This window comes from Hippocampus bargibanti, linkage group LG13 (assembly GCF_051943395.1).
Source record: "Hippocampus bargibanti isolate YZ-2025 linkage group LG13, ASM5194339v1, whole genome shotgun sequence".
Classification (NCBI taxonomy): Eukaryota; Metazoa; Chordata; class Actinopteri; order Syngnathiformes; family Syngnathidae; genus Hippocampus; species Hippocampus bargibanti.
Genome location: NC_142746.1, coordinates 12,344,782 through 12,371,689, shown reverse-complemented (window position 1 = coordinate 12,371,689; position 26,908 = coordinate 12,344,782). Strand labels below are relative to the sequence as shown.

Here is a 26,908-nt window from a genome sequence, read left to right as displayed (position 1 = left end):
CAGCATTTTCGTGGTTTTGTGTGTATTTTTTGTTTGCTTGTGTGCATTTGTCTTTTTCTTTGCATCTTTTTTGTTTTTTGCTGCATCCTTGTGTTTGCAGCTGTCTGCTATTTGGCACGTGTTTGCCCCAGCAGATAAATTGTGCCAAAGCACCTGAAGTCCGAAAGGACTGATTGAGCTTTGATCCCATATGAAGGCATAATTTTTGTGTGTGTGAAGTTTGCATGTGCCTTTTTATGTTGATCATATTTAAAGTTGTATATTGTGAAATGTGTTTTTTTAACGATATGCAACATTTGCCATTGATAGTACGTATATAATACAGGCTGAGAGACCTTTAATTCTCATATCAATCAAAGGTTAGGTTTCTAAAATCGTTTCCCCCCAATTTAACGACAAATGATAGGGTTTCACCAAGGATAGTTTCAAACTGGGGCAGAGGTCGGCAACCCAAAATATTGAAAGAGCCATATTGGACCAAAAAAACAAAATGTGTCTGTAACAGCAAAAAAACAAAAGCCTTATTTTAGCCTCATAATGAAGGCAACAGATGGGTATGTATCTATATCAGCTATATTAGCATACTATCAAAATGACTACATTCACAATACATTTACAAATACAGAATGAGCCTTCATGATTAAATTAAAGGATTCACAGTGGAGAATAACGCAACACGTGACCACTCTGTTCTCGGATGCTGCCTCAGGATTAACTCCATTATAATATGAATGAATCACGGTATGTTTTACTGCTTTGATGACTTTATAGAAACACAATCAAGAAATCCAATTTTTATGTTTAGGATTCAAAATAGCAACAAAATGGAAAGTGTGTAATATTCCCCTTATCTGGGCGACAAACACGACACAATAAAACAAGCTGCAATGCCACATCTTAAGAAACTCAGTCAGACTGCAAGCACATTTTTCATTAATTTTAGTCATAATCACATTTCACTTGTTCAGGGATATGGTCATAACTTGTAATGATTCTATAGAATTTTCTTGGATTTTGTTGTGTTGACTGCCGAAGCTCAGTGGTGTTCTTTTATTGATTTGGTGATTTCACAGGTTGTTTTGTGCACTTGTTTTATCTTCACTTTGAGTGAGCGAATTAACTTGCACATCCTGCTTCCTCTTTTGGGCAACAAGTCCTACCAGTCCGCTTCTCATCGCATTTTGTCGTTATTTTTGTAATACTTTCAGAAGCTGTGAGATGCACATCTAAGTGATCACAACAGTATGCCACTACTACCTAACTCTGCTCTTTCGTTGCTATGGTTACACCCCCCCCCCCTCTCGTGGGCATGGAAGGTTCCGGCTGTAGCAGAGAGAGGAGATGTGGCAGCTCTGCGTCATACCAGTGCAGGGAAGAGAAGCCCCCCACCCCTCCTTCTTTCCTCACTCCTCCACCTCCTCCTCCCTTTCCTCATTCCCTCCTTCCTTCTCATCATCCAATTTGCACGTTGCTTGATTCGCCCCCCGGCCACCCCCCGCCCCTCCAATTGTGTCCTATATCAGCATCTGCTCATCACACATTCCCCCTCCAACATCTCACTCTGTCTTTCTTTGCCTGCTGGCTCAGCTTGGCTTCCGCTGTGTTGGCTGACCCAGGCGGACTTTTACTGGCAAGCGTGGGCGAAAGAAAAGAAAGGTAAGCACTGAAATGGAGTGCGATGATGAAGGAAAGCGGCGCATATCAGCAGTGATTGGATGAATGATGCCATCAGGAGCCTACAAAACATTCACTTTGGGGTTTTGAGCAAAAGAGCCTTGTGAGATTGTGCTGTCACAACATTCAAGGTGTGTGTGTTCAAGCAGAATGCGTGCTTAAGTAGAACAGGCATTGTGATTCTGGGAACTTTTTCATTATAAGAGCAGTGCTTGTTGCTGACATGTTGTCGACACAGTGCGGGCATCTGGATATGGAACAGGGAAGACAGGGAGAGAGAGCATACCAAGTAGCGCACAGCAGCTTTAATTGATACTGGAAGCCATTTTTTTGAATCACACCATCACAAACTTCCTCTGTTTTCCTTCGTTTGATCCTAACCTTGAAATGACAATCATTAAAAAAAACATGTGGTAGCATGGAGTGTTTGTGACAGAAAGAAGGGAGCCTGCGGGGATGTTCATTGTGTCTGGGTCCCGGGAACATTGTCTGACATGGTGTATGACATTTAACTGTGATGCGGCTGACTGTTCACTGGTGTATAGCCAATGTGCTTGTCAGCTCTGGTTGCTGGGCTGACTCATATTTGCTCTTTGTTGCTGGATCGCCTGAGTGACAGGCGTCAGTGATGAGAGCTTTTGTCAAAGCCGCACGTTGGCGTCTTCAGTTGCAGTGGGAGAGGACTTTTTTGTCTGAGAGCCAAGTTGTCAGATGTTATATCACAGCAGATGGAGTCAGTAGTCAAGATCAGCCTTGACAGGTTGAAGCGTGCAAGCACAAGACTTGCTTGCACGCTTGTGGAAGTCAAGTGTGCCTCTCTGTGAGGATTTGTTCAGGACAAAGCTTGGTGAGAAACAATGACACCACTGCAAATCCTCCACTTGTTTTGTGAACAAGAGAGAAAAGGCAAAGATCTGATTAAGATCATCCGTAAACCCTTGACTGTGTGGTTGATGAAAATTGCATCACCTAAACAATTTATTGTTTGGACTTTTTTTTCATCCAATGCTCTGTTTTGGGAGACTTGGGAAAATCATTCCAATATTTTTGCCACTGTTCCGTGACACCTCACCATCTCCTCACCAATCCTTCATTAAACCGATATGGTGGGGTGAGGTTCAATTTGCATCGTTCATACAATAGCCTTAGGCAACATATGAATAGTAATATTGATTAGGTGGAAGTGGGGCAATCAGGCCAGTCGTTAGTCAGAACAATAGGAACAATCAGTGGAGCTGCAGGGAGTAGTCCTCTGCTCCCCCCCAACGCCCAACCAGGGACATATAGCAGAGTCCGGCACCGCCATGTCTGGACAGTAGGGATATATATATATATAGGGCCTAGACTACCAGTAAAACTTTAGTTTGCTGACGAAGTTTCTTGGATAAGAAGCGAAACGTCCGACACCTTCAAAGAAGTACAGATGACGGCTGAAGAAATCTTTTCATTGAAGTGCCAGACAATCATTTGAGAATTTGTGTTAAAAAAGCAACCACAACCGCTGGCTAACTTTATTTGTTAGTAGGAACGCATCATTGGTTTGGTAATCCGAGTGGTATCAAGTAGTGCAAAAGATTATCTATGGCTTGTTCCTGGATCCATACCCTATCTCAATTCATTCAGTAGTTTTGTGTAATCCTGAAAACAAGCAATGTTGAATTCATTGCTAATAGAAACACAGCCTTTTTTTCTCCGAAAGTGACACAAGAGATGTGTCGACGTTAATGGAAATGGACTGAACTGCCAAAAGGTTAAGGCTGCGTCATCTGGATGACAGCGGTAAGAGAGTGAAGCAGGATTAAAGCGCATGGACAGGGAGCAAAGGGTCTTCATGTTGGCGAGCGGGTGCATATTAACATGGGCTTACCACTTCCCGTGAGCCTTGTGTGTCTCTGCTCTCCAGGTGGGCTTTGCATTTTTAATCGATACTGTCTGCGGTGATTAACGCACATCTTCTTCAGTGTGTAGGCGAAGGTAGCAATGCGAGAGAAAGAAATTGGGCTGAGATGGAAATCAGTCATACATGAGGCATGAGTGCATGTGTTTGTTTGGCATTAATGACCTTCTGCCTCTGGGCTCCTCCTGAGAATGTTTATCTCTCGCAGCAGCAGCGGCCGAAACGGACGATGCATCAATGACATACGTGCACACACACTATTTTTTCTCCAGCTAATTGCTTCTTGCACACAGACGCACAGACAGACAGACACACAGACAGGCAGACAGACAGACACACACATACATAGACAGACAGACAAACAGACAGACACACACACATACATATACATGCATACACGCACATGAATGCCCACACGCACACGCACACGCGCGCGCACACACACACACACACACACGCACGCACGCACACACACACACACACACACACACACACACACACACACACACACTTTTCTTTCCGTGTTACATACGTACTACTGTCTGCTGTAGTGTGCAATCAAGTCTCTCTTTCATTTCCCCTCCCATTTGTGTTGCAACATGCCTGTTAATGATGCTGCCACTGCCAACTTCCTGCCTCTGACAGAGAGCGAGCAAGCGGTGGCCCTGCTTTGGAATCATACCACTCCCTCTTCTTATCTCTCCACCCCCACCCCCTACCCTGTCTGCTTGTGTTGTTTTTCCTCAGAAGCATAGCCCATGCGAGCAGCGTGAGGGCCGAGTGCCGCTGTTTCCTTCCAAGCAGAGCACCCAACATGTGAGAAGATGTCTGTTGGAGGTTGCGCTTGTCCCGGTGAGTGCTTCGTTTGACCGACCATCTCTTTGCTGCACGTTACTGTCTCACATCTAACTTGTGTAAAAAATGGGGTGGGTGCTGCAAAGTGGTCAAGTTTTGACTAAGAAAGGGTGAGAGCGGGCGTCACCAACATGGACCATCATTTAGCCCAAGGCCTGCTCTAAAAATAGCTCGTCGGTGATGGAACTCTGGCATGTTGCAGAAGTGATCGTTTGAAAATGTAAACACTTGCAGACATTGACAGAAATAGTGTTGCATATCATTTTTATGGTTCCTACTTTGATAAATAATTCTGGTTGATTATTGTAAGAAATCACTAGCAGAATTACTTTAGTCATTAATTATGAATAAGAAATATAATTTGAGCCAATTTGTTATTTCGGAAGTGTGTATCAAATTGGTAACCCTTCACATGAAGCACTACCCAAAAAGTACACAGCTTGGAAACAATTGGTGACGCCTCCAAGGGAATCTTTGCACATCATTGCTGCTTTAAGTTTTGGCACAGCGTGAGTCATCATAGAGTTACTTCACTTTTATGCTGCCACTCTGCACAAAAAGGAATTGGCTGCTCCTTTTCTTGCTCTCACCGCACTTTCTGATGTTTTGTTTCATAATTGGAACTGTTTTAATAATAATAATAATAATAATAATAATAATAATAATAATAATAATAATAATAACAACAACAACAATAATAATAATAATAATAATAATAATAATAATAATAATAATAATAATAATAATAATAATAATAATAATACATTTCATTTATAAGCGCCTTTCAAGACTCTCAAGGACACTTTACGGTCACAGGATATTTTTTCTGCGGGTGAGCCAGCGTTCACTCAAAACGCGATATAATTGATTGTTGGATGTAAGACTTGAGTTGTTGTATTTTCCAGAAAAATGCATGTCACAAACTTTAATTTCAATGATTGCTAATATTGATTAGTTACTTTTTATTTTTATGTTTTACTTTTTTGTGTGACATAAATGAAAACAATGATTCTCAATTGGTAGTTCATGCAACCAATTTTAGTGGATCGTGGGACGATGATTAAAAAATACAATACGTAATATATTCTTTTTACTGTATTTTTTCCCAGAACAGTACTGAGTCATACCGGGTTCTCTCGTAGAAAATACACTATTGGGTAAAGATCTGGTAACATTACTCACTTGTGCTCTAGTGACTAGGTACTCTGTAAATGAATACAGTGCAGTTCAGCCGACGGCTAGCGGACGCCTTAGCTAGCAGCGTGCATTTGTTGTTATGTCACACTAATTTAAAACTGAGTTGAAAAATGTAATATGACATACATATATTTTCTGAAGCTGTTTTTCAACAAGAAAAAAAACAACTGTGGACTGATCATACTCACCCCATAGTTTTGATTTTGGGTGCTGAATCTGATCTTTTGCCTTCTTGTGTGGGCTTTGTATGTTTTGCGGATGCTGGAGTACGTTTTTTTTCTGGGTACGGAAAGGGCCAACAAATATGCCCATGTTAAATTACCATGTTATTTTGAAGACTACAAAATGTCTTTACTTGTGAAAGTGAGTGCATTGTTTTTCGGTGTTTGTCTTTATGTTCCCTACAGTGGATTGTTGACAACCGACGTCTCCGGACAAGTTGTGTCCATAATTTGTAAAATGGCTTCAAATGACTTCTACTGAGCGTGTTTTACAAAGATTCCACCGCATATAGCTATATTTTACATTTTAAGACTCACGCTGAATATTTCGGAAGTCTTGTCTTTGAGTTGGTGACAAGTCCGTACGTGACGTCACTAAAGGACCGCGCTTAAGCGTAAAAAAGACGCATTGTAGCGGTCCTTGCATCACGTTAATGTATTTTGTTGTATTTGTTTGGTCTGGGGACCTCGTGTTGCACCCAAAAGCCGCCAGAAGGCCAGAAGAGGGTGTCCAAGCTCCATATAAGGAATTTATCAGCCTGTGGAAACGGAGGTGGCCACTGCAGGTCGCCATTTTGTCCCTCTTTTTTTGAGTGAGAGATTTTCTCCCAATGTTGCCTCAAAATGGCACAAATATAATATAATATAAAAGCATGTTCTCCGAATCTGAAGCCATTGTTTTGATTCACAAGCAATGCAAGACGTCTTGGCGTGACGTCACGAACTGGGGGTAGGACTTTCTGAAAATGCCCAATTTGCAGCTCAATTTTTTTGCAGATTTTGGACACTTTAAGTCATTTTTATTGGTGTTTTGCATTTGACTAAAAATATCATACTGTGTGTTTTGGGTATTTTGGATGCTATAAAACGTTTTTGTGGTGTCAGTTAAAAAACAAAAAGGTGACGTCGGTTGTCCTTTAAGGCTGCATCAGAAAACTAACATGTCAGTGCTTTGGTATTGTGCTGTTGTTATACTTTATATACAGTATTTTATACATTGATTATGGCAAAAGGTCAAGTGTAAAAAGCATTCAACCACACATGTTCATATTCTGTGTTGCCTTTATTCCCGCATAAGGTTTTGCATTGCGTTTTCTCAAGTCATCTGTCTGATTTTTGCTACTTGTCCCCCAAAGAAATAGAACGTATTTAAAAACGAGGGGCGGGAGAAATAGTGGTGCAAGATTTTATTTTTAATCAATGATTTATTTGTCTTCAACTGTCAGATATAACACATAACAGGCCATTTTTAAGGTCTGGTCCATTTCCTTGCCCTTTCTTGTAGCCCCCCTGTTGTTGACAGAATTCACTGTAGGGCAGAAACATTTAATGGCATCCACATGTGTGTGAATGGTGTATGGGGAGGATTTTCAGTATTGCAGCAAATTTTATGGAGCAAATTTTCGCAAATGAGGAAGGATGTGCCCACAGAGTACGTGTGCAAGAGCACCCATCACAGTGGAGCCTGAGCCTGCTGAGACATGTTAAGGCTGGTGGATCCCTCAGAGAAAAAGCCACAGAGCAGCATGGCTATGTATGCATGCAATAAATGTTATGTGAAGCGTCTTTGTTGACATTCTTACATTGTGAAGAATAGGAGGAGAATAACCCTTTTAGCCTGCATTGAAATGCCAGAAAATCATACATTCTGCTTTTTTCAACGGCATTGTTCTTGCCAGCAAAATGTCAACGTACTTTAATATATCTCAGTTCAGTGAGCATAAAATTGTAAAAAAAAGAGTTACTAGGCTTTTACGTGTGCTTTTTGTGGCACTTAATCCAAAAGAAGCAACAGGCACAAGGGTGAGGGTTCAGGAGGATGGGAATGGTAGGAGAGGTATCATATAAAGAAAAGAAGAGTAAATACACTCTTAATGGACACATGAGGAGTTGTTTTCAATGGCTGACTGTTTTCTTGAACTTCACACTTCGAGCGAGTAACTTCTTTTTAGTATGAAAATGAACTTGGTGAAAGCTGAGAAGCATGAAGTACATCTGTGAGATTGTGAAATTATTTCAAGATCAAAACTCAGATTACAAAATTGGCAACTCCCTGGCAGCGAAACACAATAATACTATATTTAGGGCACAGTTAATGTCAAAACTGTTATATGTTACAGTACCTTTTATCACAATAATTTGTTCTTTGGCTGAAACAATTTTAAGAACCACTTAGTCATTCTAACTATTGTGTCAAATGCACCATTGTTGGAAAATCTGTTTAGTTATATTAATAATGCAGTAGTTAGATGCTTAGATTAGTGCTGTGCATGTTTTTCTTCTTCCAATTTTGTCGCCTGGCATTCCATTGTTTATATCATTTTAATTTGCAGTCAATAAATCTGTATTTGTGGATGTATGTGTGTTGTGTGTGCATTTCACACAAATGTGGAAAAACATGGCCCCTTCTAAACCCTGACATCACTTTCTCTCCCCCTCCGGGCTTCTTTGTGCAATAGCATTATCCATTAAAGATGCCTGCATCGAGCATTTAAGCACATTAATACGTGTCTTTATATGGTGGCACACATCTGCTTGTTTAAAGTGTGCTGGCGACCTTCTGTTGTTGCTGTGACATTGCCTTTTTTTAAGGCTTTGTTCTCTGCGCCCTAATGCAGTGAAGCCAATCACATCCTTTGTTCTGACTAAATGGTAAAAATAGATTGCATGTATGCTCCCCCCCGCCCTGTTCCCCTAAACGCACCCACTCCGGCGCACTCTCCCCTTGGCTCATCACTCCCACCCTCCTCCCCTCCATTCCGCTCACTCTTTGCCCTTGTTTCACTCTCCTTCTGCAGTAACATCGCTGTTACCTCATGCAGAAAGTCACATGGCCGCTGACTGGAGAAAAGTGACTTCAAGCAGAGCCAACATGGCAGCCATCTATTTATGTATTTATTTATTTATTTATTTATTTGGGGGATTACGCAACAACACTGGTTAAAAGCGGTTTTCTTTATGCCTCTTCTCACCACTCCTTACTGTAAACGAGATCAAAATGGCCGTGTGTGCAGAGGCAGGGAGCGAGAAGGATAATGTGGGAGATGCTGGGGAGTCTCACATCGGGAAAGGAGGGGTTTTGCAGCGTAGAGATGAGCTGATCTGATGGATGTCACATCTGCTGCAGGCCCCTCAGCACGGCGGCCGAAAGCTGGCATGTGCCACCTAAGCAGAGAGGAGCAATGAAAGGAAATGAAAGCGATGAGGACTTATTTAAAAAAAAACAGAGCAGATCTTCAGCCCCAATTATAGAGGGAATCTCTTTAATGCAGTTCGAACGACTGTAAATACAATTAATCACCCTGATTTATACTATTGCGATCAGACTTAATAAATGTCTGTTTTCTGACAGGCCAGGGATCCAATGTGAATGATGCACGCAGTGCGTGTGATAGAGAGAATGCAAATCAAGGTAAACGCTGGCAGATGGCAGCCGTTAAAGGAATCAGATGCTATAAAATGGGATTTACAAAGTACTATTTTACCAGCGGCGCCATGCAGTCATGAAAATATCAGCAACCATGTTGATTTATTGCCTTTGAATTAGCGACCAACACTGGGGCTTAGAGAATTTGTACTTGAGGTGTGACATTGACGTTTTTTTTCTTTACATGCTGCCCATATAAATCAGTTGTGCTAATATTCCTGTCAAATTTAGCGCCGTACCATAGGTGTTTCATTATTTAGTGGAACAGCTCCAATATTAGTCTTTAAATAACTTGACGTACTGCTCTCATCTGTCTCTGCTTGCTAAGCAGCAGAGAAGTACACACCACACACAATGTTGCAGTGAGATCAGGGAAAACAGCTTTTTCTCCCGCCAGTACATGTCATTCCTTCCTGTACTGGTAGTGATTAACTTGGGTCGTGACAAAACATACAAACAAAAAAAAACAATCTTGAAATCTAATGAAAGGGTTCCCAATCTTTTTCAAACCCCAAAGGACACGTAGGACATAACAATAATTCAAAAATAATTTTGTGCCCCACCCCCAAATGCAACAGGAGAAAAATGAACCCTGTACAAATCTCTCGCTCCCTTGCTCTCTCCTGTTGTTTCATTTGGTCTCTTTTAGCATTACTAATTAGAATATGTTGCTGACCTTGATAAAAATCCATTCAATGTTTGTAAAAACAACTTAATAATAATTGGATTGTTGTTTTTTTTTCCTTCATAATTTGGATTTGTGCTTTGGAAAGCTTATGAGCAAGGATCGTTCTGTATAGTGTATGCAGAGTCTCCAGCAGAGGACACTGTAGCTCCATTTTTCTTGAGCTTCCGCAACCGTTGACAATCAATTCGTGAATAAAATATAAAAAAACACATGAAATGAATGTTGTCACAATAGCTTTCTCCCTTAATTCCTCATGGATTGGTTTTATTGTATTCCACCATCAGCTTTATAAATGTCACGTTTAAGATCTATCTATCTATCTATCTATCTATCTATCTATCTATCTATCTATCTATCTATCTATCTATCTATCTATCTATCTATCTATCTATCTATCTATCTATCTATCTATCTATCTATCTATCTATCTATCTATCTATCTATCTAATAATAAATAATCCATTTCATTTCTAAGCGCCTATCTATCTATCTATCTATCTATCTATCTATCTATCTATCTATCTATCTATCTATCTATCTATCTATCTATCTATCTATCTATCTATCTATCTATCTATCTATCTATCTATCTATCTATCTATCTATCCATCCATCCATCCATCCATCCATCCATCCCACCCATCCATCCATCCTCTCTCTCTCTCTCTCTCTCTCTCTCTCTCTCTCTCTCTCTCTCTCTCTCTCTCTCTCTCTCTCTCTCTCTCTCTCTCTCTCTCTCTCCCTCTCTCTCTCTGTCTGTCTGTCTGCCTGCCTGCCTGCCTGCCTGCCTGTCCGCCTGCCTGCCTGTCCCTCTGTCCGTCTGTCTGTCTGTCTGTCTGTCTGTCTGTCTGTCTGTCTGTCTGTCTGTCTGTCTGTCTGTCTGTCTGTCTGTCTGCCTGTCCCTCTGTCTGTCTGTCTAACTGTCTAACTGTCCATCTAACTATCTATCCAACTATCCATCCATCCATCCATCCATCCATCTATTTGTAATATATAAGACGGTTAGGTAGGGTTAGCTGGCTTTTTTTCTTTAAAGCTAGTCCTCTGTTATAAATGGTATAGGTGTACCAACCTGGTGTGTCCTGTTAAATCTGAAGGTGCTACTGGAAAGCTAACTGATTAAATGCTCATATCTCTGAAAGATGATTTGTAAATGTGTGAGTCAAGTTTAAAACAGCATTAAAGGACAACCAACGCCACCGGACAAGTAGTGTCCATAATTTGTAAAATCGCTTCAAATGACTTCCACTGAGCGTATTTTACAAAGATTCCACCGCATATAGCTATATTTTATGTTTTAAGACTTGCGCGGAATATTCCGGAAGTCTTGTTTTTGAGTTGGTGACGAGTCCTCACGTCACGTCACTGAAGGAACGCCCCTGACCGAGAAAGGACACATTGTATCACGTCAATCCATTTTGTGGTACTTTGTTTGGTCTGAGAACTTCGTGTTGATGGCGAAATTAGAAGGAAAACACATACATAACGTTATGGTGAATCGTTGTGTGTTGCACCGAGCATCTATTTGATATTCGCTGACAAACATTCTAAGGAAACAAATCAGCCGGTTTCCACGGAGCTTTGTCGCCATCTACTGCCTCTTTTTGGTGCTACATTCCCCCCCCCCACCCAGATACCTCAAAATGACACGGAATAAATTCTTTAATCGATTGCAAACATGTATGCTTTCCTCTTCAGAAGTATTTGAATCATATACATAACTGGATGAGTAACAAGAAAGCATGTTCTCCGAATCTGAAGCCATTGTTTTGATTCTCGAGCAAGGCAAGACGTCTTGGCGTGACACCACGAACAAGGGGGCGGGACCTTCTGAAATTGGCCAATTCTTTTGCAGTTTCAGCACACTTTAAGTTATTTTTATTGGTGTTTTGCATTGGACTAAAAATATCATACGTTTTGGGTATTTTAGATGCTGTAAAACGTTTATCTGATGTCAGTTAGGAACCAAAAAAGTGATGTCGGTTGTCCTTTAAATGTACCAAATGGTTAAAATGATCTTGTATAGCCAATATATCAGCACCACATAACCTCAGACCCATGACTCGCCCCTGGTGGCCCTAATGGAGACGGTTGCTCCAGCCATTCACCTGTCAAATGAAGATTTTCAAAACATTATAGTAGCCGTGATCTGATGTGCAGCTTTTCCTGTCAGAGTCCCTGGTGGACTTCTGATGTATTTACTCGCAGCCTTTCAATAAAACCCACCACTTCACTTTCCTCATCTGCTCTCCTGCTTTATATAATTACACAAACCGACTAAGCGAAGGCCTCAACCAATTGAGCTTAAAACCCACTTAGAGACCACAAAAGCTTTTCTGCTCCCTTCAAATCTATTGCTTGTAAACATCAGAGTGGTTATTGATTAAAAGTGAGGTTACAGATTATATCCTTACATAATATGGGGCTAGGAAAGGATCAGGACTGTGGTCTAAAAAGGATTTGAGCCATCAGCAGAGTCAATCATTTCCAAAAAGTCTTAACAAAGACGCCTTGAATTAACTAGCCGGATGAATACTCATCACTATACCGCGCCGTGCAAGCCAGAGCGCTTGATCATGCTCCAGACGCCAGAGAGATGAAAGCAAACGCTGTTTTAAGACGGAGAAGGTCAGGACAGTACAAATTAATTTCAGCATCATCATTTCATTACACTGGGATGATGATTAAGACTGAGGAAATGGATTTCATTGCCCAATTCATCCAACAGAACAAACGAAAAGATAAGGTGTCCATAATTCATGTGAACGTTTTGTTCATTCTACATCAAGTTAGAGTGCTTTTACTTTGACCCAACTCGGCACCGATATATGAAAAAATACAATTGAACCATATTGTATCAAAAAAATATCATAAAAAATTGCCAATATATCCCGCTTTATTCACAGGAAAGGCAAAGGCATAATCAACACATTGTGGCCTGTGCAGCAACGGAGTAACATAAAATCACTTAACTGTGTGCTAGATTTTGAGTCTCTGCTGGACAGTAACAACTTTAGTGTTGGTATGACACAATATCATTGTAGAAAAAAATGGGGGTTTGGCAGAGCTCCACTGTAAAATATAATGGAAATATTATTTTCCTTGTTACAAGCAGTTTCCACAAAGCTATTTAAAGTTTATTACCTCTTGTAATAATAATACATTTAATTTCTAAGCGCCTTTCAAAACTCTCAAGGACACTTTACAGTCACTGGATTTTTTTGTGCGGGTGAGCAGCGGCAGCCATTCGCGGCAGCCATTCGCGCCAGCGTTCACTCTACCCGGAAGTAACACAGCAGCATCTTGTGTATAGCTCACGTCTGCCTCATTGTGCTGATGTTTAGGAGTCAAATCAATTTTTTGTCAATCTACTCTTACTTCGCCCCACATTCCAGAATTTGAGACTTTGAAGACTATAAACCATCCATTGGTGTGAATATAAATGTTGATACCCACTTTTTTATCTGAAGACATTATTAGCATTAAAATTAACATCTCTATGTTTTTATATACAGTAAAGTCTCGTTATATCGATATTCAAGGGAGTCCGAAAAAATATCGATATAACCGGGACTATCGATATATCCGACCCTGTTTGCATGTAATTTTCTACGTACGTGCATAGAAATAGTATCGATATAACCGGGACTATCGATATATCCGATATCGATATAACGAGACTTTACTGTATTTTTACGAACACTGACAACCATTTGGCCTATATTTCAGATTTCCAAATCTCATCTCTCATCTCATTTTCCGTACCGCTTATTCCTCATTAGGGTCGCGGGGGTTGCTGGAGCCTATCTCAGCTGTCTTCGGGCACGAGGCGGGGGACACCCTGAATTGGTTGCCAGCCAATCGCAGGGCACACAAAGACATACAACAGTCACTCTCACACTCACACCTAGGGACAATTTGGAGTGGTCAATCTGCCTGCCATGCATGTTTTTGGAGTGTGGGAGGAAACCGGAGGACCCGGAGAAAACCCACACGGGTCCGGGGAGAACATGCAAACTCCACACAGGGAGGCCGGACCGGGACGCGAACCGGCGACCTCTGTGAAGCCGGTGTGCTAACCACTCGACTACCGGGCCGCCCTGATTTCCAAATCAAAACTGTAATTTGAAAACAACAGCTCAGTCTTGTCCTTGTGACCTGTTCAAATGTCAGGGAATTCAGGGACACCCTCTTGTGTTAATTCAGAATCACTGAATTAAGAGTTCAAAGTTTGCCTAATTTTACAGTAGCTTCAACTTTTTAAACATCTAGTACAGTGCACTTTATTCATTCAATTAATTGGATTTAACTTTTAAAATGCTATGTTTGCATTTACTTACAAATGTTTATTTTGAAACAGGCGTAGTTGCACAGTTCTGATTTGGGGAATTTGAATCGATGATATGAATTTAAAAGTGACTTCCTAAAACATATTTACTCCTCCAAGATATATGTTGAATTGCTTATGTCAGTGTGGCATGTCGTGATATGCAGAACAAGTTTTTTAACCAGAGATGTCCTTGTATTGTTACATATACCCTATACAACAAATGAATATTTTTTTAAATCAATTATAATTGTTCAACTATTCTTTAAGTTACTGTTACAAATTGACAAGAAAATACGTGCAATATCGGAACGTTATTAAGACATAACAATTAAAAAACATTCACAGGCCATAGAAAATGATGTGGTAGGCCCTATCTCGCCCATGTTATTTATTAGTTATTTTGTTATTTAGTTTTTTGTTCTTTTGACTTCAAGATGGCGCCGTTGAGTGGCTGCCTTTCCAGCAGCTCATGTATTTTGTTTTTCTACTTTTTTCATTCCTTTCATAAGTTTGCTGTTGTGAAATTGACTTTCTCCACACTGCGAGAAAATAAAGGTAAATCCAATCCAATCCAATAACATTTGATTGAACCTATCCACCTGAATGAGTCGAAACAAAAACATCCGATCTCATACTTTGTGTGACATTTTTGTCTGAGGTTGTGCCGTGAGATATTTGTAATCTAAATATGAGGACTTTAGCTTCAAAGTCAAGTGATCGAAGATAATTTAAGTGCTAAGTGGGGCTACAAAAATACAGTACAACAAAGTATGTGTGCGTGTGCGCGTGTTTGTACCCGTGTGTGCGCGTTTTTAATACGCGCAAAGGGGCGGAGTCTTTTTTTCATCAAGTATCGAAAGACAGCTTCCCTTGAACAAAGGGTCCCCAAGTAGTCGTAGCAACGGTAGATCAGTATCGTCGCTCACTATGTTAATGCATTTATAAAATTACACTTGCATTAAATGTCTAAATATATTTATGGATATAATTTATTTAAACCAGTTATAGGTTACTGGTTGTAGTATTTTCGCCTGGCGGGTGTCTTATGTGTTGGGACCGTACAAGTGCTTTCCCAAGCCGCGGCGGAGCTTGGAGCCTTCGCTGTTCAGCCTCTCCGGCTAGCATCGACGCTAGCTGGCTAGGAGCAACTCCGCCCTTTGGTGGCCTTTTCTCTGCAGGTAACCCCACCTCACGGCGCACCTTGGATCGTTATCCACGCGGCCGGCTCACCGTAGCTCTGTATATACGAGTGATGGGTATTGCGAAAGGATAGCACTACTCACGACAACGTACTAGCTTAGCAATGACATGCGTCGTCCGATCATGGATGCGGCCCTCTGGCTCCGTTTACCGCGAGCGTTGGTGTGTTTGGCGGAGTGTTTGTGTGTGTTTAAGTGCGTGTTTTGTGTCATAACGCATGCACAGGGGGTATTAGTGGATGTATTTGTAGTCTTATTTAGAATTTTTATTTGATTGCGGTCACTTTGAGCATCCGCTTGTTTGGACGGCGCTCCATTGTTTGCAACTGAGGTGTGTGGATCGACTCAAATGTCGATAATAAAGATAATAACATGATAATATATATTCCTGTCATGATATTGATATATGATTTTTTGCACCTTTTTTCATATTCATCCCACACTATGGAAGCTTATTATTAAGTGAGTCCGTACGCTATAATTTACTGTAAACGTGCATAACTGCAACTTGCAGAAGAAATGAAAAAATGAATTAAAGCTCGCTGTCGTTAAAGAAAATGAACCAATTGAGTGGATCTCGCGGTGGAATTTAATTACCACAAGCTTTTCCATTTCATGCACTGGTATATGAAATTGTAAATATGGTAAATGTTGATGCAAAATACAAAACAAGTACCCGTATATCTGTACTATAAATACACAGTTTGTGTTTTGCTGGTGTTTGCACAGTTTGTGAGTGGCTGATTCGCGCTTGAAATTAGAAAGTGATTTTTTTTGTCTCTCTGAAAGTGTCAGTGAATTTAATGATCTCTTTTGCAACAGCAATTCATCGATGAGAAGGTACTTTGAAGGTGTCGGGTGTTTCGCTTCTTATCCAAGAGGCTTCGTCAGCGCACTAAAAAAATAGTTAACTGACGAAGCCTCTTGATGAAGAAGCGAAACGTCCGACACCTTCAAAGAAGTACAAATGATGGCTGAAGAAACCTTCTCATTAATGGACCACTCCTGTACGACTGAGAGCTTACATCGACCAACAGCAATTCACTTATTAAATTGTCACAAAACCAATGGCCAAGACTCACTGCTCTTAAAATGTTGGTCCAGAACCCGACAAGTTGCAAGTGTGCACTGTGAAGTTTGGGCGTGCAGTTTTTTCGATACCGCCCCACACTTGTTGCATTGGAAAAGCCACATAGGTGTGATGCCGGCTGGAATCTGTAATGCAAGAGTAGCTCGTTTTTCCACTGATCACACTTGAGAGTCTTTAATTGGTGTCCAACTGTGCCAAAGTCATTTGATTGGACATGATTTGGAAAGGCACATTTGTCTCTATTAGGTCCACACAGGTGACAGTGCATGCCAGAGGACAAATGAAGCATGATGACTGTCTGTAGACCTCTGACTCAAGATTGACTCAATGCACTAAGCAAGGGAAGGATACAGAAACATTTCTGATGTGTTGAAGGTTCTAATCAGCACAATGTCCTCCATCATTTGTAAATTGGAAAAAGATCCAAACCAGGAGGGCACTGGGATTTGAAGAAAATGTAACTGGTATGAAATCAGCCAGAAAAATCGCAAGATGACCTTGATGACGCATGATGAGTTCTAGCTTGTGGCAATAAATGTACATTTATTAGTAATTTTTTGGTTCCATTTAACAGTAATAATCATTTTCCAATTTGTAAATGATAACAATTAACTAAGCATCATCATGAATTTAGATTAGAACAAACGTGGAAGTTGCCCCCAGTCAGCACTGTCTGCCCCTTCAGATATTGCCGACAACCGCCAGCACTGAGAAGTCCATCTGCCCCCGCTGAATCAAATCATTCTGGAAAGTGTGCGGCTTTGCGGCAGTAAAGTCTCGTTCGCTTCCAACCTGGAAATATATTTTCAGCATTTGTGAAAGCCTTTGAGAGTGGGCCACTTGAGAGTACGCAGGTGTGCATGCATTGCTGAGTTGAAGTGCACTGTGGAAAATCACATACTCTTGTGTGTAGTTACAACTGATGAAGACATATACCAAAGAAAAGTATTGCTTTGTGGCCTACCCCTACTAAAAAGAACTTTACATCCTTTTACCACTCACAGGGTACAATCTGAATTTGTGTGTAAATCGCTAACATATGGTCAATATTGCCCCCTGTTCTTAACCTCGAAACCTCACATCAGTACCGTTGTTAAGTGAAGAACGCCTCTTTATTGCTCTGATCGTGGATTGAAACAAACTGTATAATTCCTGGCTTTGACTCAATTTGCAGTTTAGAAGTGGTTTTGGGCTAACATCAAAAATGATGCTTTTGCTGCCCCATCAATGAGAAGATTAAACAAGTAGAACCAACCAAGGCAATGCTGCAGACATCTCCATGTTAGATTTCATCTGGCACCACTGCCTTTTAAACAGCAAGCTCAGAGTGACATACTGTTTGAACGTAAATTGTGACCATTTCAATTAACTGGGCGCCACCTCAGGTACAGCATGTTCATGCTCCACATAAGAATATCATCAACAAGCAGGCCACAGTGATCCAACGGTCTACTGCGGCGCCATAATTAATGTCTAATGAAAGCATGTGTGGAGAGAGTGGCTGGCTTTAATGAGGCAGACAGACTCATGTTTCTAAGGAATGAACAACCCCCAACCCTCTCCTGTTATCCTACTCAGCCGCTGTCTACTAGAGTTTAAGATATCATTTGTTGGACCGCTGCCTATGTGAAGTTTCACAGAATAGTGTGTTCCCATGAATGCTTTCTCTGGCGAGACATGGGTTAACAACAGAGAGGCTGGGTGAGTAGTGGGGGGATGGGATTGGGAGGCAAGGGGTGGGGGGATTTGTACACACAGCGCAGATGGTGATGGGCGCTCTTTGAAGGGAGGGACCCGACATCAGCGTGGATGCTACAAGAACCGGACAGATCATGTTTGTTTTTCTTGTCCATTTAGCAGATTGAAGATGCATTAGGTAATGAAAGCAGCCTGGTAAGGCGAGCTGGAGTAGTGGCAGGGAGGGAGGGCGGATTCAGGAGGGAAAAAAAGCACTTCAGACTGAGGACTTTTATTGGAGCTATATGCAACAAAATAGCAAGAGTTAGATTACTTATGGATGTTGTTGTGATTTGAATGCATCTACGTCAAAGCAATCTTCTCTAAATCTTTCCTCCTGTACCCACACCCGCCCCTCTCTCTCTTTCTGTCTCGCTGTCTGTCCCTCGGTCTCTGCGCAGGCTGTTCGTCAAAGTCATTCAAGCTGTACTCTCCCAAGGAACCCCCCAACGGCGGAAGCTTTCCACCTTTCCACCCAGGCGCTATGCTGGACCGAGATGTGGGGTAAGTCTCCTTGAACCACACAGGGGTTTTTCCCATTTCATATTGAGGCAGAGGTGTTACCATCCTAACCATGTGCCATGAAGTGCACGTATTCTATAAATTCAATGGACTCAGTTTCTTTTACAAGGAGTATACTTTAAAGGACAACCGACGTCTCTGGACAAGTTGTGTCCTTAACCGTTGTCCTTAATTTGTAAAATTTCTTCAAATGACTTGTACTGAGCGTATTTTACAAAGATTCTCCTGCATATAGCTATATTTTACGTTGTAAGACTCGTGCTGAATATTCCGGAAGTCTTGTTTTTGAGTTGGTGACGAGTCCTCACCCTACGTCACTGAAGGAACGCCCCTGACCAAGAAAGGACATAACTTGCATCACCTCACTGCATTTTGCGGTACTTTGTTTGGTCTAAAAACTTCGTGTTGATCCGTGTTAATGGCGAAATTAGAAGGAAAACACATAAATAACGCGATGGTGTTCACTGACAAAAATTGTAAGGGATTAAGCAGCCCGTTTCCACGGAGCTTTCCACGAAGCTTTGTCGCCATCTTCTGCCTCTTTTCAGTGCTACATTCCTCCCGACCCCAGATGACACACATTCGGTGCTACATTTCTCCTCTCAAAATGACACAGAATAAATTGTTTAATTGATTGCAAACATGTATGCTTTCCTCTTCAGAACTATTTGAATCATATTCATAACTGGATGAGTAACAAGAAAGCATATTCTCCGAATCTGAAGCCATTGTTTTGATTCTCAAGCAAGGCGTCTTGCCGTGACACCACGAACAAGGGGGCGGCACCTTCTGAAATTGGCCAATTCCGGTTTCAAATAGATGTACATTTTAGAGACTTTTAAGTCATTTTTATTGGTGTTTTGCATTTGACTAAAAATATCAGCCTGCGTGTTTTGGGTATTTTAGATGCTATAAAACGTTTTTCTGATGTCAGTTAGGAAACAAAAAAGTGACGTCGGTTGTCCTTTAAGGAGTCTTAATACAAATATGACTATTTTCACGTTAAGGTACTAAATCATTAAATTGTGCAGATGTGAATGATGGGCTCATAGTTTGTGTGGTGGGGCCACTTTTGTTTCTTAAAATCTTAAACTGCCTAAACTATATTATTTGAGATTTTTTTAACTGTTTAGCTGAGTGTTTTGAGGTACAGTGATCCCTCATTTATTGCTGGGGTTATGTTGCAAAAAGTGTAATCAGTGAAGTACTCATCTACTGTACATATACAATAAAATACTGTATTGAATGGAACCAAAGATTGAACCCTTTTTCAGCCACAAACATAAACAAATAAAAAGAAATTCTTATAAACAAGTGGCAGTTTCTTACAGAACATTCTGGCGACATTGTGGGTTTTTCATGGAGAAAACATCCTCCCCCCCCCCCCCCCTTCCATCCTTCCTTCCTTCTTTGCTTGTCTGCTTCCTTCCTTAATTCCCTCTAGGTGCCTAGCTAAGTATCTATTTACATGTAAAACACGAGTTTATATTTACATAAGTTTATCTGCTGACTTTCCACAAACATTGTTTTGCAAGTCATTTGAAGCAGACTACCGTATATTTCGGTGTTCAAGGCGCACCCAAAAGCCTTGATTTTCTTCAAAAGATGACCCTGTGCCTTATGCCCAGATGCGCCTTGTATGTAAAGTAATATTGAGCCACAACAGGTCTCGCAACTACTGTCAGCAGCCACTGATTCAATTTCCTCCCCTTAGAAGAAGTAGTGCCTAACCTCAACCTCTACTATAGCGCCTTATAATGTGGTGTGCCTTATATTTGGAAAGGTTTTATATATTTCTATGTTATTTTGGAAAACCTTTGTCATTCATTCCGGTGCGCCTTATATATGGAAAAAACTTTGAAAAAGCACCATTCATTGGGGGTGCGCCTAATACTCCAGTGAGCCTAATAAACCGGAAAATACGGTAAATGTATGTTATCGTTCCTTTGAACCGGGTCAATGTAGAGGTCTTGACAGAACCTAAATAGGTTATATTATGCGTGAACCGCACAATGGTAAAGCGGCTCTCAATCCTGAATTGATACTTCCAATAATTCTGATAGTTTTTGGTGTGTCTCCCGTCAGGCCCACACCCATGTATCCCCCATCATACATGGAACCAGGAATGGGGTGAGTTCAGAGAGAGCTTTGCAAATATAGTAGGAATTCTTGGTGTCTTCAATGTGGATTGAACATTTTTGCCGACAAAGACTAACATTGTAAATCTCCTGTAATTACTCGGCTTACGCATGTGTGTGCGTATGTACTGTGGGATTTGACATCAGTGCAGCTTGAACTTCACACAGTGTTGAATTTCCCATTTCCTGCCGCAGGAGACCCACACCGTATGGAAACCAGACAGACTATCGCATGTATGAGCTGAACAAAAGGCTACAGAATTGGACAGAGGTGAGTGATGGCATGCAATTTATTTGGCGAGATTGAAAAGCTCAACAAACACACCCCTAGTCGACTGTTTTAATTTTCCAGGCCATTTTAATACCACTATGAGCTGTGCTATGTTTTTAATATTTACGTCTCAGCTGCTATTTATTGGTAGCTTACCATGGCAAGATGAGAGTGTGAGATGAATCCAGAACGTTCTAAACTTAATTTATATTCAAGCTCTAATAGGATTATCTGATCAACCCGGTTAAAATGTAATTGAAGTGCCAACTGTTTAAATGCCCAACTGAGTTGGCGGTAATGAGACGCACATTTTCTCTGTCTGCAGTGGAGGAAACAAACACATGATTGTTAATCTCTGCTCATCGGAAGGATTGTAGATGCAGTGTACTTGCTGAAAGTTTGTGTTCAGCAAAATTTATGATCATACACATTTTCAACTTAACGTCCGGAATGAGATGGGATGAGTTGTATTTTCATGAGGTCATATGTGGCAAGTAAACTATGAATTATGACTACTTGGTTCATCTTTCAGGATTGTGACAATTTGTGGTGGGATGCATTCACCACAGAGTTTTTCGAGGACGATGCCATGCTTACCATAACTTTCTGCCTTGAAGATGGACCCAAACGATACAGTAAGTTTAAGTCCTGCCTTATACTGAGCAACGTAGCCAAAATCGAATTGTCGTGAACTGTGTGGAGTTCAGCAACTAGTTTTCATGAGTCACTGACCGTAACCACAGAGAAGATGTCAATAATATTGCCAAGTATTAATTATCAAAAGAATTGTCAAGGTTATAGATTAAGCCTTCAAAACATTGACCCTTCAAAGTGAAAAGGAACAGCTGTGTTTGTTGTTTTTGTATAGTTCATCCGTGACCCTAATCAGAAACACGACAGAGAACGGGTGTTGCCAAACTATATTTTGACTGTTATATAATTATTCCAATGAACACAGTAATAATTATTTAAAAACATGATATAGTGCACTAGTGTTGTTGTCCCATTGTCATAAACTGATTTTTTTCACCTTTACTAGTCAGTGATATCTTCTTTTTTTCTTTTAGCCATTGGCAGGACGTTGATTCCAAGATATTTTCGAAGCATCTTTGAGGGTGGTGCGACAGAGCTCTTCTACAACTTGAAACATCCGAAGGAATCCTTCCACAGTAACTTTGTGTCTCTCGACTGTGACCAGTGCACCATGGTCACCCAGAACGGCAAACCCATGTTCACACAGGTCTAGCCAGCCTTTCTACATCCTTCCTTTTGTGGACTTTTCACTTTAACTTACTTTGGGGCCTCCCAACCAAGGTTTGCGTGGAGGGCCGCCTGTACCTCGAGTTCATGTTTGATGACATGATGAGGATCAAGACGTGGCACTTCAGCATCAGACAACACCGAGAGGTCCTCCCCAGAAGCATCCTGGCCATGCATGTGAGTGGTCAACCCAAATACAACAAGCATTGTGCTTTTACAGCTTTTGCCGTAACCTTAAATTCCACTTCTGATGTTGTGCGTCATACTCTTGCAGGATCCTCAGATGCTAGATCAGCTGGCTAAAAATATCACCAGATGTGGGCTGTCCAACTCCACTCTCAACTACCTCCGTGTAAGGAAGTTTGACCTTAATAGTGCTCATCACTGCTAGATTAATACAGTGGAACATCCACAGACGAAGCCCTAAAAAGGGTTAGTTTTCTGGGAAACTGCCTCAAAACGGTAAAAAAAAAAAAACCACATAATCCATGGTGTAAAGAAATCATGTGAAATTTAAGCAAGCATTGTAAGGCTAATTTGTTGGTTGATTCTTTCCCAAAGTAGTCCAATTCATTATTTGCTTTCACCCGCCTTGTTATATATCATTTTTTATTGACACTTAAACGTATGGACTGTATCCTGATTCACTTGCCTGTTGATGTTCAGTTGGCCACCTGGTGGTGTTTGTGTGGCATAAGAATGGTGAGCAAGAGCTCTTGCACATCTAATCATGTTTCGTCTGCTGTCCTCAATAATAGAGTGGAGTGTAATCAGCTATGAATAACACATTAGCAAGTCAAATCCTTAGAGAGGAAAACTAACAACAGCCAGACAGTAAGGACACACGTCTGAAAACTGGAAACAAAAGTACGTGTCGGGCCTTCTTGTCTAACAACAGAGTGTGGCCTCACAAATGCAATTCTGGAAGAATGGTCAAATCTTTCCCATTAACACAAAAGCCTTGCCCGAAGAGTTTAAGCTGTAATGAGTGGACTGATGTTCGATTAAATGCAGTGGTTAAGAATAGGATGTGACTGAGATTATTTTACTGTGTATATAAATGAGTTTGGTGAGTTTGAATTTCTGATTCTGATTCTTAAAAGATTAGCGGGTACACTTAATAAGGTTGTATTATACTGAGAGATAGGTCAATGCGTTGAACGTTGACCAGCGTCACATACATGTAACTGGTGGTGTTAGATCTTTGGAGGTTCCACTGTAATGGGCTCAGCTGCACAGATAACAATCCATACTTCTTTGCTTTTAATGATGTCTTTAAAAATTCACCTTTTGAAGCTCTGTGTGATATTGGAGCCCATGCAAGAACTAATGTCAAGACACAAGACTTACAGTTTGAGCCCCCGAGACTGCCTGAAGACTTGCCTCTTCCAAAAGTGGCAGAGGATGGTCGCACCTCCAGGTAAAAACATAAGACTTGCTGTAACCAAAAATATAATAGATCTCGACAGAAGCTCACAGTTTCCCCTTTCTCTGCGCTTATAGCCGAGCCTGCTAGACAAGCACCCAACAAGCGGCGAAAAAGGAAGGTGTCAGGCGGCAGCAATGTGAGCTCCGGTGGGGGAAGCAATAACAACAGCAACAGCAAAAAGAAGAGCCCAGCCAACAGTTTCTCCCTCTCCAACCAGGTACCTGTTAGCATGGCATCTACTTCACCTATAGGTGCAGCAGCAAAGGTCCGCTGAAGGTTGTGATGAAGATGGAACGTAGAGCTCATCTGGAGGTGGGCTTGGTTTTGTGCGGAGGACTGGGGCATGGTAGCAATGGGCAGTCGCAGTCCTTTCATGTTTATTGATTTGTTTTTTATGGATGATGTTTCACACGAGCCATGGACAGAGTTGGTTGGTTGGTCTGTTGGTTGATTGAGACCCGAGGTGGAATGAACTCCTTTATTCCAAAATTAATTATTGTTTTAATCCCACAGAACAACCAACAAACGTTGTCATTGAGAATGCTTCAAAGGATATTTTAAGTTTGAAGTACAAGGTTGAGAATGTTTGCAGTGCAATGTTGGAGGAATATCTAGCTGGCTTGACAGTGAACAGCAGCATGATGGAAGATTGTCGTGGAGTGTCCTCAGGTTGGCAAGTTTCCTCATGGTGTTGACGTCTGGGGAAGCAGGATGGTAAATTTGCCGAGGTGATGCAGAGAAAGGTCAGCATCGCGATGATCACTTTCAACACGGCAAGGCAAGCCTCAGGGGCCATTCTACCTGGTCTGATGAAATCCCTGATGAAAGGAGAACATTTTCCCTCTTGACTTTGTGGTCGGCACATCTTACTTGATCTTGCTTGCAGTTTTGGGGTTCCAATGCCAGCTGCAGCCTTCCTGTTACGAGTGGGTTTGCTGCCACGACATCAGTTTCCGCCTGCATTTCAAAACATATTCGCTTGATGGAAGTCTGAATTGTTGAAAGATGTTAATGTGAACTTGAATGGCTTTTGGCCTCTACCATATGTTAATTTGGATTGTCTGGCAACCATGTCCACCCCCCGTACCCCGGGCTCTCCCTCACATTCAGCTGGGATAAAATCCAGCCTCCATAAGAAGTGGAATAGAAGGAGAATGGACGGATGGATGGATGCATTTTGCCCCTTCCCCCTTATACAGAATGAGTGACACAGCCAGATATATTAGGCCTCTTACACACAGTGTGCACATTGGCCAAAAACATACCACGAGATAGAGACCATGTCCATTCAGACAGCCATTCCGCCCGCCATCCCCTCGCCTCCTCATCTTAAGGGGATAATATGTGCCGGCCCTTACTGTCCCCTTTAGGACGTGATGATGGTGGGAGAGCCCACTCTGATGGGAGGGGAGTTTGGTGACGAGGATGAGCGTCTGATCGCACGACTGGAGAACTCACAGTTGGACGGGGCCAACGGCCTGGACGATGAGGATTGTTTCAGCAGCTCGCCAGCATTGAGGTCACACTCGCCCTGGAACAGCAAGCCCCCCTCCAGTCAGGAGAGCAAGAACGACAACTCCCAGTTGTCTCAGTAAACTATTAACAGAGGCAGCAGGGTGCGGGGAAGGCAGTTATTTTGTTAAGTTGAAGATGACTGGTGCGTGACTGAAGATGTGACTGAAGGTGTTCCTTCATGGAATAGACCAAGGTGGGCAAAATATGTCCTCTTGGGCCCTCCAACTCTTGAGTCTGGCCCCCCGAGCAAGAATGTAGACCCCTACTACCTGCAAATTGGTGAACTATTTATTTTTGAGTAATTGATTTCATTAGTAAAACCTTTTGAGTGTTCGCCAGAGCATATCCCAACTGACATTTGCAAATCAGGCTGCAAACCTGTTTTCAAAAACGATAGATAGTCAAAAAGGAACAATGCATGTATTTGTATTTATTGAGTACTGTGAATGGTAATAACATTATTTGTAAGCAATATTTTACATGATATAATATATAAACAAGTTATTTTTCTTTAACAACATTCCAAATGACTGTGTCCATATTACAATTCCAATGTGGCCCTGAAGCACAAAGTTTGCCCACTCTTGGACTCCTGCAGACTCATCATGCTCCCTTACATTGCATTTGGTCAGTGGTGCTCAAGGCCAGCCCTCGTCAGCCCAGATGAATCCGGCAGAGGGTGTGTGTGTTTAGCACGTGCGAGCTCACTGTGGCGTTTCAGCCTCAGACGTGCCTTAGTCACGAGTGCTCGCAATGGTCGGCTTGCACCGTGGGTTCTTGTTCCAACCTCGGGTCTCTCGGACAAGTGTCCACCTGGCGATGGCTCTGCCTCACTGTTTCTGTCATGCTTATGTCACAGGAAAAATAAATAATGTCAGTTTTGTTTGTTTGTTTTGCAGGCTCCAGAAAAAAAAGTGTGTGTGCATTCTTTTTAGTTTCGGAATTCCTCATACGCTTCATAAAACTCAATTATTTGTTTTTGTAGGACCTGGTTGGAACAAAAACCTGTACAGTGCCGGAGCTTGAGGACCGGAGTTGAGAACCACTACGCAATCTGTCACCTCCAACACACACACACACACACACACACACACACACACACACACACACACACACACACACACACACACACACACACACACACACACACACACACACACACACACACACACACACACACACACACACACACACGCACCATCTCTGTTTCATACAATATCCCACATTTGTGTACAGCAGAACTGTGGTACGCAACATGTCTGGACAAGATTCGACAGGAGTGTGTTTTCATTTTCTTTCCTTTTGATGTAAAAAAAAATAGTCCAGAAATATTTTATGCACTGTTTTCGCCATTAACTCCAATCTATTTTTCTTATTGACTGTTGTTTTTTTCCTCCCTTTCTCTCTTTATTGCTGATGTAAGAAGTGAAAAACATCTGACCCTTGCAGTATATTCAT

General features: G+C 41.5%; 1 protein-coding gene across 6 annotated transcripts; it reads left to right on the top strand.

Annotated features, from left to right (window-relative positions):
* Positions 1-1,488: 1,488 nt before the first annotated feature.
* LOC148889344 (LIM domain-binding protein 1-like) lies at positions 1,489-26,641 on the top strand. Of its 6 annotated transcripts, none has more exons than XM_089012020.1 (12): positions 1,496-1,656; positions 4,322-4,423; positions 18,717-18,819; positions 20,923-20,967; positions 21,171-21,246; positions 21,779-21,881; positions 22,314-22,486; positions 22,561-22,683; positions 22,781-22,858; positions 23,803-23,926; positions 24,010-24,152; positions 25,306-26,429. In XM_089012020.1, the coding sequence occupies exons 2-12, from the start codon at positions 4,396-4,398 to the stop codon at positions 25,528-25,530; spliced, it is 1,221 nt and encodes a 406-aa protein (XP_088868146.1). In that variant the 5' UTR covers positions 1,496-1,656; positions 4,322-4,395; the 3' UTR covers positions 25,531-26,429. The 6 variants fall into 6 exon arrangements, with proteins under 6 accessions (XP_088868147.1, XP_088868146.1, XP_088868145.1 ...); XM_089012019.1 differs by having other exon boundaries at positions 4,319-4,423; XM_089012021.1 differs by lacking the exon at positions 20,923-20,967 and having other exon boundaries at positions 1,489-1,656; positions 4,319-4,423.
* Positions 26,642-26,908: the final 267 nt, after the last annotated feature.

Excerpts from the sequence above, each read along its gene's own strand:
- LOC148889344 (XM_089012017.1), top strand. The coding sequence starts at position 15,335 with ATGTGTTGGGACCGTACAAGTGCTTTCCCAAGCCGCGGCGGAGCTTGG. Across the intron at positions 23,927-24,009 it reads GAGGATGGTCGCACCTCCAG|CCGAGCCTGCTAGACAAGCA; the intron begins GTAAAAACATAA and ends CTGCGCTTATAG. Across the intron at positions 24,153-25,305 it reads GTTTCTCCCTCTCCAACCAG|GACGTGATGATGGTGGGAGA; the intron begins GTACCTGTTAGC and ends TGTCCCCTTTAG.